The sequence below is a fragment of the Mya arenaria genome, chromosome 17, assembly GCF_026914265.1.
Source record: "Mya arenaria isolate MELC-2E11 chromosome 17, ASM2691426v1".
Taxonomy (NCBI): domain Eukaryota; kingdom Metazoa; phylum Mollusca; class Bivalvia; order Myida; family Myidae; genus Mya; species Mya arenaria.
The window spans coordinates 28,685,573-28,697,891 of NC_069138.1; the positions used below are offsets into that span (position 1 = coordinate 28,685,573).

General features: G+C 34.4%; 1 protein-coding gene across 1 annotated transcript; it reads right to left on the reverse strand.

Moving 5' to 3' along the window:
• Nucleotides 1-481: 481 nt before the first annotated feature.
• On the reverse strand, nt 482-11,173 carry LOC128224925 (uncharacterized). The gene is made up of 9 exons (XM_052935029.1): nt 10,952-11,173; nt 8,576-8,718; nt 8,128-8,244; nt 7,475-7,588; nt 4,294-4,446; nt 3,197-3,337; nt 2,869-2,939; nt 1,709-1,867; nt 482-728 (listed from the first exon to the last, which is right to left on the reverse strand). Exons 1-9 carry the CDS (start codon nt 11,131-11,133, stop codon nt 510-512), a joined length of 1,299 nt encoding a protein of 432 aa, XP_052790989.1. The 5' UTR covers nt 11,134-11,173; the 3' UTR covers nt 482-509.
• Nucleotides 11,174-12,319: the final 1,146 nt, after the last annotated feature.

The following is a 12,319-nucleotide window of genomic DNA, read 5'->3' on the forward strand; positions in this document are numbered from 1 at the left end:
GAAGTATTTTGTAGCATTTCTTTTTACCATTAAATAATTTACGGTTTTCATATTGTGTTTTTCGTCTGTATCTTATATCAGAACTTGATTCGGGTTTTTTATTTTCCCTTTTATTTTTATTTTGAATATGCTCTAATTTACATGGATATGTGAATGTGAGAGTTTGAAAAAAATTCTGCAATATAATAACAAATAAGGATGTTAAAAGTACTCATTTGCAATCATAATACTCAGGTTGTTATTAGCGATAGTTTTTATTGTTTTCGAAATGGTCCTGAATATTCAAGAGATTGTGGGTTTGATCCCCAGAAGGCGAACTTTCAAATGATCTCACAAAAGGACACGTTTTTTTATCTTTACCCAGGAAAGAAAATGGAGAGTGATTTTATCAACTTTCGACACAATCCATCTAAAATAAAAATTATGTATAAGCTAAACTAAAATTACTGAAACCGAAACCTTATATAAAACCAATGCAGGCAAAGAAGAGTGAAGAGCTAATACATAGTCTATATCTCATTTCTTTCGTTTCGCTTGCGAGCCAAGTCCAAAACAGCCTCTGCGAGTTTTTCAAAATCACCCATTGTGTTGTACACTGCGACAGACACCCTGACCATAAGCTTGTTGTCCATGAAGACAACCGCAATCTGGACATCGTATTCTTCAAGTATCAACTTTTGTAGTACTAGATTATGTCCCTTGAATACTCCGCTTATTGAATGCTCAACCTAGAATATAAATATATTATTAAAACTATACTATTAAAAAAGTATATAAATAAAGAGTATGAAGTCAAAGCTAACCTAATTTTATGTAGATGTTGTTTAGTTTATACGGTCTTTCGAAAAAGGAAATGTTTTCATATATCTGAATGACACGTGTGTTTTAAAGCTGCACTCTCACAGATTTACCATTTTTACAACTTTTTTTTATTTTTTGTCTTGGAAAGAGCTAATTTTTGCGTAAATATCTGCAAACCAATGATATAAGATTGCTGACAAAAGATCAGATTGCAGATTTTCATATTTCGTTTCGAAAATTAATGTTTTATGGCTTAAACTAACGGTTTTAAGGAATATGCATAAATCATCAATTTTTGAACTTAAATATAAAAATCTGCGATCTTATTTTTTGTCATCAGTCTTATATAACTGGTTTCCATGGATTTTCGCAAAAATTGACTCGTTCCAAGACAAATATGTGCTTACATGCAAAACCTTGACCAGAATTTCTAAGTCGAATAATAAAGGGGCAAAATTTATATTATATGCAAGATGGATTTATCTAACTTAATTAAATGAGAATGTTGGGTGGTTGAGTACCATTGTATAAAGTCTCAATGCCATACATCAAGTAGTTGCTGAGATATTAGCCTATGTGTGCTTACATGCAAAACCTTAACCAGAATTTCAAGCCAGCAATTATTTGCATCAAATGCAAACTAAAGTTATCTAACGTCATTAATTTAGTAGGTTATATAGTTGTGAATACATATCCAAAGTTTCAATGCAATAACTGATGTACTTACTGGGATAATGAGTTAAAGGTGCTTACATGCAAAACCTTTACCAAGATGTGACGCCGACACAGACGCCAACCCCGACGCCGACCCCGACGCCGACGCTAGGGTGAGTAGTATAGCTCTCCTAAGTCTTTGAATAGTCGAGCTATAAGCAAGAAGAAAAGTATGTACTCTATTGTAACATACGTCTATTTCGGAGAATCCTCGTATAAACGGAACTTCAATCATACACTGGTAAGGAGATCTCAAGTTTTCAGGAATGTCTAGTCGCTTAGTCCCCCACTTCTCTTCCAAGTAAGCCATTCCCTTCTTTAGAAGCGGTATACAATAAGCCCGGATCCTCTCCTAAAAAAGTTTAACGGGTAATCTTACATTTATGTGCTCGTGTGGTCTAGTTCATCTATATAATGTTTAATAATTCTCGATTTCTTGCAATAATTTTAAGAATTGGGAGCGAGCAAGACATGCGTTTTATTTCAGAAGAAATCTTAATATCGTGTTTGCCGATTTGTTCACTGGACTGTAATAAACAACCCGTCTTTATCATGTAGACAGTTTTAATGATTAATACCGTACAGATACCTCCTAATGTACCTCTCTGAACTTTGCCACTGTTGAAAACTTGAGACAACACTAAATTATGTTGGTGTAGTTGGTTAAGTTGGCAGTTTGCACTATATGGTCATTTGGATATACTAGTGTTCGAGTACTGAATAGTATATATCTTTAACAAAGAACACACTCTTTGTATAAAATAAATTCACAGTTACTCAAGACATCGTGTCACACATTGATACCAAACAATGACATGTTAATTGTGATTTTACATATTCGAGAATGTACAAGAAAACTGTGATAACAGTTCATTCTTCATACTGTCAGGTTATACAATGTTTTGATTATCATACCAGTATGATAAGAAGTTCTTACCATGCGTGCGATAAGTATCGTGCGGATAAATTACAATCATTTCAATACCTGCACGCTAATTATCGCACGGTAGGCTAGAACATATGGCACAAAACAGTTACATTACTGACCTCCTGATTGTAAATAAAAATTAATTCCCGCCTTTTCGCTCGTTCTGCATAATTTCAATAGCTCGGGTAGTGGGTGCATAAATTATTACTTATTGTCGAATACGAGGTACGAAGACGAAAACAGATACAAAGCAAGATGATATTAAGTTATTAAATATCCTTTGCGTTCTATTTCAATGAATGGTTGTTGTTTTTTTTAATTATATGATATTTTTCGGATTCATTGGTGTTTCATAAAAATGCAAAAGTAGTTGTCTCATGAATTATATTATCGATAGTGAATGGTCCTTTAAAAAGAAATCATACCACGCCTCCTAAACGTCGAAGAAAATTTATCCCGTCCACAGCACATAAGTAGGGTATGTCATCCTTCGTTCCTATTTCAAATTTAAAAAATATACTTTGTGTTTGTCATTTGGCTTACCTTGTTATTACAAAAACAATCATTTCACCAATCCATTTTGTTAAAAAATACTGTATTTATAATAAATGTCCAAATTGTAATTTGTGATTGAGCGGTTAGAAATAAATTTAAAACATCCGGGAAAATGTTTCTTAAATCATGTTGAATAAAGTATGTACCCAATTGAATACAATAGTAATAACAAGCGCATTTATAGGAAGGTATACAAACCTTCATAAGCAAAAGCTTCATGAATTCCGGAGTGCTCAAAAGCTGAGGTGACTAGCGGTTTGAACCAGGCGTGTGGCCGATTCGGGTTTCTCCATATAAATGCACTAGAACGGGGACAGAACACCCATTTGTGGAGATTACCTTCAAACAGACACAAACATATATAAAAAGCACGTTCAATTGGCTCACAACCGTAAGGTTCGGAAATAGGTTAGCAAGATGTCGAACTCAGAGATGAACGAAAGCTTGGTTTATTCAATTTAGCAGGATCGGTGCTGACGGACCTTGCCGAGCTCCAAAGAAGATATTTTCTATGATTTGGCAAACATTATAAGTTAAAAGAAGAAAGTCGAACTGACCAATTATGTAACAGACAAATGTAACAGAATATCAATAAACTAGCACATATATCACAATAGTCGGGCACTAATACCTGTGCACAAAGTAAGGGCCCGAAAGACACCGACTTAAGACAAGAGACGTTCAAACAACACAAAACAAACACAACCTGCATCTTTATCTACACCAATGCATTGTTCATATTGGTTTCTGTTTTACCGCCTTGGAATGGACAGTGGAACGCGAGTTCACTAGAGGGGGGGGGGGGGGGGTAATCAGTTTAGGTGTACACTACCTCATAATTGTCCAAACATTTATCAAACATTTTAATATTAGAAGTCCGTGACTGCGTCTCATCCATTTATAAAAACGCACCTGTATTACTTTCCTAAAAACTGGTCCATGACAGTCATCATGTTTTAAATATTAAAATGAAACTTACAAGGTCAATAACCATTTTTTTTCAAATATTAACCATCTAAGTTAACTCACAGAAAGGAAATGATAACCACATTGTGCCTCGTGAAAACAGATAGTCTATTGGTAATCGAAATTGTAAGGAGTATAATTAGGATAAAATACACTATAAAGAAATTACAACTCCCTAAAAGTAAACTTTATATCATTGACATTATAACCTTACAATCAGAATATTAATACATAATTAAACAATTAAAGAAACTTTCATATTAACCATTTATACAGTGCACGAAGAATAACTGTGTTACTTTTAAAGTTTACTTGAACAAATGTTTTACCTGCATAGAAATCTGCATCTAGGTCAACAATGTCCACTTCAATTTGCCCGGGTATATGAGCGGCGTCAACAAAGACGACCTTGCCATGTTTATGGCAGACCTCCACAATCTTTTTGACTGGCATGACGATAGCAGTAGGGCTAGTTATGTGGTCTGAAATATAATTTGAGTCATTAGACACATAAGACGCTGCTCGAATTTGATCGGATACATCTACTGGCATGATCAGAAGGTCTAGATCTGTGATTTGCAACTTTTTGTAGTGACATATGCCTGGTTAATAATATATATATAATATGCGTTAGGTCCGAACTGAATAGTCTGACTCGAGTGCACGTGAATAAGCAGGAAACAAGAATTGTCATGTTATCGGCAACGCAACATGCCCGAGGGTCCGGAAGGAAACAAAAAAAAATTGCGTACTTAAATTTGTATATGTGTAAAAACATTACGTAGAAACACACGCCCACGTTCATTTCAACAAATAGCGCGTGTTGACCTCAAAATACCTCCACTTAAAAAACGTTAATAACGAATATATGTTTTCTTTTTGTTTTCTAATTTTCTAATTTCTTGTAGAAATATTCTTTCGATCGGCTCTATTGAAATGCGATATAAGTACTCTTTTTTCAACAAACTAAAGAGTAAAATGAAATTAAAGAATTGGCGTGCTGTTGTGCGTCACTAATTAGCCATGGGGGTGACTGAACGAATTTTGTATCAATTATAATTCACCAGAAATACCTTTCCGGTGCATACCTATAACAGCTAGCCATACGTGAGTCATCAAAATGACTGCCAAATTTAGCACCTGTTTTGTACCACTAAACTTAAAATCAACTGTATGAACATGTTTTACCAAACAATAATAACTGCTTCATCAACATTTTATTATGGCCTCTACTGGCCTTCACTTGTCGAATTATTGGTGAAACGGAGACATACAAGTATTGATTTAAGTGCACTGGGAGATCATACTTCATATATTTTAAATTTCTTCAGTTTTTATTTGATCATATGTTCTTCTTTCAAGTTTCATTTTTTTTATATTACGCCATACATTTTCGATACTATTGATGTCAGTGCTTTGATAAGGCCAAGACGTACAAGAGATGCTGTTTTTATTTTTCCACTGACCGGTCTTTCTTTGTGTGTGCACTGGGGCAATGTCTTCTTAAAAATACAGTCACATTCTGGAGAGTTCTTGGAGAGTTCTTGGAAATAACAGGCTAAAGGTCACTGTCTAGGAAGTCTGTTTACTTCTTGAGTATTTATTTCCGTCAACAGCTTCCAAAGCTCCCACACCATTATAAGTCAGACAACCCCAAAGCATAGCTGACACACAGCTGCCTCTACGCTGACGTCATACTTCATATGTTGTCCTTAACACACTGATTGTGTTCTTTTGCTATGTGTGCATTGCTGAATATCACTGTATTCCACTGTTTTTCAGGGTCCAATGTTCAGTTTACACAAAGGAACACGCCTTTTTCGATGAATGCTATTAAAAATCAGTGCCTTTCTTACTTTTCTCCTTGTAAATCCATGAAATTTTAAGCGACGTCCAACAGTTCTAGATGATATTTGTTATGGCAACGCTTAATACACCAGTCTATTACCTCAAGACACTCTAACAATCTGACGACCACCCCTCTTTCTTTCCCCTTGTCAAAGGTCTTCAACTTCATTTTCATTTTCAACATTTTTCTTGAACTTTAGCTATTCAGACATTCGCTTACACCTGATCGACTTATTTGAAAATTGGCAGCAATTTTTATTTGAGAAAGTCCATCATTTACCAAAGATATTACAATTTCGTTCTGCTTAGGTGTAATTTTTTTTGCTTTTGGTAGACATATTTGTTGCAGTCGAATTTTGCTTAAAGAGCATTTCTCGTTTTAAAACAGGTTTAAGAAATACTTGATTTAAAAGACAGTGATAAGCACAAAAGAAAGATAATTCTCAAAATTCACCACCAAAGACAAGTGAACAGTCAGCTCCCTTTGCAGGCAGCCATTTTGATTACTCACTGATAGCCATCGACGGTATAAAGTTATATCAACTAACATATTGATAAACGTTTGGCTGGTTGTGCGATCTGCACGCTTATTTGAGACACGAGTCCTGAAAATTATACCCATTATTCTCTCGACAGCAGTTGAGCAAGTCATGTGATCTCAAGATAATGGAATACGTAAATGAAATGCCCCGATAGCATTTATAATCCTCAATGTTCTTAACTGGTATGATGGTTGCAGTAAGGCCAATTTCGCAAAAAACAGTGTTATTTATGACATGCATTGAATTGCGCTATTCGTCCTGCTACTGTTAGATTGACTGGTGTGATGATAACAGTCCGGCAAGTTATTCGATCTGCAAGAATGTTTAGTTCTGCATTCCATTTGCTAATTGGCCTGATATATTTACAATCACCTTGAATGGGATCATGAAAGCAGTCCGGCGCGCTATGTGGTATGCATTATGATGAGCCATGCATTTTATTTTACTGGACATTTTAGCACGTCAGTGAGCGACGTGCTAATATGCACTTTTATTTTACAAGACAATCCTCCCCGTGTTTGACACAAATAAGTCTCCGATTAACTAAAAGAAAGACATAAAATTGATATTACTTATATATGTCAGACACTTTATTAGCATTTCCAACAATCCCTGCATCAACGTCAGAAACAAATAAGAGTGTCGACCTTAATGAATATGCAATTATAAACACAACTAAAAACATCTTGCAAATACGTAATAAAACAAGTAAAAAACAACCAGATATTATGATATTTTTATATAGGTTATAGTTTGCTGCATTTTTATTGACAAAACGCCAATTTATAATTATTTTCATTGATTAAACAAAGTTAGTAATTGTCGTGTTATGTCTTAATCCGATTAAGCTTTATGACAATCATGACGTGATTAGTTTCATCTTATTTATTTTACAATGATTGTGAAACAAGTTATTACAAAATTGTTCATCCTAGTTGGCCCGATATTACCAAAGAGTGTGTAATAATAGTAAGAAGCGAGTGCGTTATTAACTGCGCTAAACAGAGAACCCTAGTAATGGCGTTATTATACAATGTAAGCAACAGGGACACGCCCAGTAGTCAAACACTCAACAAACACTATTTCTAAAGGTAGAAGCTTAAAAATATCAAACACGTACCAACAATCACCAGTTTAACATCCGGATGCTCTACGAGGTACTCATCATACTTTGCAACGATTTCATCTTCTGACGTAATAGGAAAATCGATGTTAAATGAGTAGGTCATGGCACCTATAATAAGAAAATATTTTAATTATATACAATTTGTGCGTGCGTGCGCGCAAGCCTGTGTATTTTTTCTCATTTTTCCCTTCATAGTGATTAAACAAATTTTGTTCAACATTTAGCATTATGCAAAAAAGCCTATAACAAATAACGATAATAGTTTGAAAGTGTACATTAAAACATCGGCATAGTAAAAAAGAAATCAAACATTATGTCTACGTTTATTGTCAACGTATTTGTTTTCATTATATTCTCCTCATCTAGATGTGCTTTGGGTTTTATTTTCATTTTCTCGAAATGTCCATCAAAATCGAACACTATAAAATGAAACTAACGGACGTATGATCAGGTATTAAATTCTTAAAGAATCAAAAGAAGTGGTTTCTAACCATAAAACGGACTCGGGTGGGATTCCATAATTAACTTTGTTGGAACCACTAATGACTCTTCACTTTATTTATTTAGTAGTTATGTACTGCAAACGGAATAATGTTCAATGGTTACAAACGAAAACTTAATTTACAATCAAGATAAAGAGATCTGACCTTCAATGGCCTTTGTGGTCACTCTTGTTGCTACGTTCACTGCCCCGTACGTCAGAGTGTTCACCAGAACGCCGTCACCCGCATTCAAAGGAAATGTCTTCAGAACCGTATTTGCCGCTGAAAGCATTTAATCATATGGATATTTGTTCGACAACTATTGCTGAACCCATCATACGTGTAAGCATCGAAAGACTCCTCCAAAATAAAGATGAATTTTAAAAATAAAACCATAAGAAAGAATAGCTCTCAAAATTGATACAAATGAAACAATTACTTGTTTCAAGATGGCTATTTGACTGTAAATGCATTGCGTTATACATTTGCTTCATCATGGAGATATAGCATTTTTTATATTACGCGCGTGATAACGTTGTGTAACACAAAAAAGTGTTATTGTTGATAATCATCGGCAATAGGATGAAGCATGTAGTAGTTCGTGTGTACATACCTTTTGTGACATTCTGTAGCATAAATGTATCTTCTTTCTTCACCCCCATGAACCCGGCCACAGTTTCGATGGCAGTGTCCAGGTACTTGTACATGTTGTAGCGGAACCAGATATCTGGATGTTCCTCCAGTTCAATCAGATACCTGCAATTTGTTTAAGAAAAAGGGATATTAAGCTTACCTTGATATCGATGGTTCAGCTAAATGCTGATTATACTTGTTACTTTGTCATAAATGTTCTTTGCAAACGAGGCAAAACGAAACACATTTACTGTTATAGAGTGAACATTACCTGGACTTTGCCGTTCGAGACGGAAGTTTACATGTTTTGACAAATGTACCTCAGGAAACAATGCAGTATCATTGAAAGACTTGTGGCCATGGACATCATCGAAAACCCTGTGAACACTGATACATTGAAAGCCTTGTGTAGACAGATATTTTTAAAAGCCTTGTGTAGACATATGTCATTGGAAGCCTTGTGTAGACAGATATCATTAAAAGCCATGTGTAGACAGATATCATTGAAAGCCTTGTGTAGACAGATATCATTAAAAGCCTTGTGTAGACAGATATCATTAAAAGCCTTGTGTAGACAGATATCATTAAAAGCCTTGTGTAGACAGATATCATTGAAAGCCTTGTGTAGACAGATATCATTAAAAGCCTTGTGTAGACAGATATCATTAAAAGCCTTGTGAAGACAGATATCATTAAAAGCCTTGTGGAGACGATATCATTAAAAGCCTTGTGTAGACAGACATCATTGAAAGCCTTGTGTAGACAGATATCATTAAAAGCCTTGTGTAGACAGATATCATTAAAAGCCTTGTGTAGACAGTTATCATTAAAAGCCTTTTGTAGACAGATATCATTAAAAGCCTTGTGTAGACAGTTATCATTAAAAGCCTTTTGTAGACAGATATCATTGAAATCCTTGTGTAGACAGATATCATTGGAAGCCTTGTGTAGACAGATATTATTGGAAGCCTTGTGTAGACAGATATCATTAAAAGCCTTGTGTAGACAGATATCATTGAAAGCCTTGTGTAGACAGATATCATTGGAAGCCTCGTGTAGACAGATATCATTAAAAGCTTTGTGTAGACAGATATTTTTAAAGCCTTGTGTAGACATATGTCATTAAAAGCCTTGTGTAGACAGATATCATTAAAAGCCTTGTGTAGACAGATATTTTTAAAAGCCTTGTGTAAACAGATATCATTGAAAGCCTTGTGTAGACAGATATCACTAAAAGCCTTGTGTAGACAGATATCATTAAAAGCCTTGTGTAGACAAATATCATTTAAAGCCTTGTGTAGACAGATATCATTAAAAGCCTTGTGTAGACAGATATCATTGAAAGCCTTGTGTAGACAGATATCATTAAAAGCCTTGTGTAGACAGATATCATTAAAAGCCTTGTGTAGACAGATATCATTAAAAGCCTTGTATAGACAGATATCATTGAAAGCCTTGTGTAGACAGATATCATTAAAGGCCTTGTGTAGACAGATATCATTTAAAGTATTGTGTAGACAGATATCATTAAAAGCCTTGTGTAGACAGATATCATTTAAAGCCTTGTGAAGACATATATATTTTTTAAAAGCCTTGTGAAGACATAATTATATCATTAAAAGTTTTGTGTATACAGAAATCATTTGAATCCAAGTGTAGACATATATCATTAAAAGTTTTGTGTATACAGAAATCATTTGAATCCAAGTGTAGACATATATCATATCAAGTGTTCACTGAATCGGAAACATAATGTAATGCCAATTGTGACGAAATAAGGAGAAAAGCACATGTCATCGAGCACAAAACAATAGAAGTGTGTCCATAGTTCATCTAAACATCTCCAAACCACCCTCATATTCGCTCTTCTTTAAAGGTCTTCGTTAAGCTTTTTTAAAAGTACATACCAATATAATAACAGTGCTCCTTACATGAGTGTTTAACCTTTTCCAAGTACATAGTTCATGCTAACATTCTTTACGAAATTTCGTGTTGATTGGTCATTTGATAAATGGTATTTACTGTTCCGGACTTACTAAAGTACACTAATATAAAGTCGCAAATGTAAGAAGCGAAATCACAAATGCACCTTCCGGATAAACTTTTCGAAATATCGTGGTTTTAAGTCTACAATGAAATTGAATCTATACCAGGAGGAACACTTACGGTTTGAAAAAGGTGTTTCCATATTACAAGATATATATTGTTGGCTTAAACACTAACAAAAAGGACGTATTGTAGCACTTGTGACTACTCATGTTTCTACTCAGTAAACGGACTCGTCATTTTAATCAGCATACAACTGTCTTTAGAATCAAAGCTACATAATTATATTTACAAACTAAATATGACTTACCTGACTTGTCTGTCGTGCACACATTTCGGCATGCTTCCGTACGAGCCATGATTTAGGAAAACACTTCCCTCCCTTAACATGAATTCCTTTCGGATATCCTGTCCAAATACAGGCAAAGTTCCCTCCGTTTTTGCAACTTCCGGTTTCAGATGTCCGTCTTTGATTTTCTCCTGGCTGGTCATGTTTAAACTTTTCTGAAATTAAATTGCATTGAACTATAGTTTATAAAGTACTACAATTAGTGTATCATATTAACATATGAGCGAGTCATTTTATCGCGGCGTTAGTGATAATGTTAAACTTTTAGGTCTGGTGACCCCCGATTACAATTGGTATCAGTTTAAAGGTAAAACTTGCTGAGTATACATATATGCAAAGTAAATTGACTAAAATACAGATAAAGTCATCAATCTTTTTGTTCCATTATTCAACTGTAATTGGTCATAAAAATGCCTATTTTGAATTTTTTATACCATAACATAGTTTAAAAAACAGTTCATTCTGATTTAAGCGTGTACAGCTTATTATTAAACACACAGTATATTTAAACATACATTTATGTAAATGGTATACAATTAAATAATAACATAAATAATAATACAAACACAGAATGCAAAATATTAAACTAATTTTGAATTGAGAGAATATTACACAAAATGTAATATATCACACAGGAATGTTGATTGCAGAGTTTCTTTTAATCAAATAAGTTATTATTTTGTGTAATAAGTGTGTTTTTGTTGTATTTAGCATGTTTACATATCTGGACATTTTTGGCCTTCTCCGATAGTACAGAGAAATGCATATTGTACGTGATTCCCAATATGTTGGACAAATAAGAACGAAATGAAAGTCGTATTCTATGTCATTATTACCACAAGTAATCGATAAATTCTTGCTATGTTCTACGATCAGTTAGTGTGAAGACAATACCAGTTTTCGTAACTCTTGTCGATGTATACCATTATCCGTTAACTAACAGATATCGAGACATATCAATGTTCGGTTTAAGTGCATTAGACAGTGACAATGCAGACGGCGCATGAACTCCCGCTCACCATTGCATATTGTAGACGTCCTGTAATCTGAGTTTAAATTGTTCAACAGAACAGAGGTTCTGGATGTCTACACATCACAAAACCAGTCAATTGTATCTTCTCCTTAACATTACCCACCAAACTACTATTGCCTTGATTACATCTATTTTAAGTACCTTGTGTTATACATAGTGTACAATATATGGTTAGTGGTGTAACAGTTCATTAGTTTAAACCAATATATAACATTTCTTACTTTCCTAATAACACATAAAGGGAAGCTTCCCGTTTCACCGTGTAAAGCTAAGAATTTACGAGGTAGTCTCTCTAG

What these genes read in the sequence shown, in the direction of transcription:
- LOC128224925 (XM_052935029.1), bottom strand. Translation starts at nt 11,133, where the DNA reads ATGACCAGCCAGGAGAAAATCAAAGACGGACATCTGAAACCGGAAGTT. An exon ending in GACCACAAAGGCCATTGAAG is followed by an intron (nt 7,589 to 8,127) that starts GTCAGATCTCTT and finishes TTCTTATTATAG; the next exon opens with GTGCCATGACCTACTCATTT. An exon ending in TTCGACGTTTAGGAGGCGTG is followed by an intron (nt 1,868 to 2,868) that starts GTATGATTTCTT and finishes AAACTTTTTTAG; the next exon opens with GAGAGGATCCGGGCTTATTG.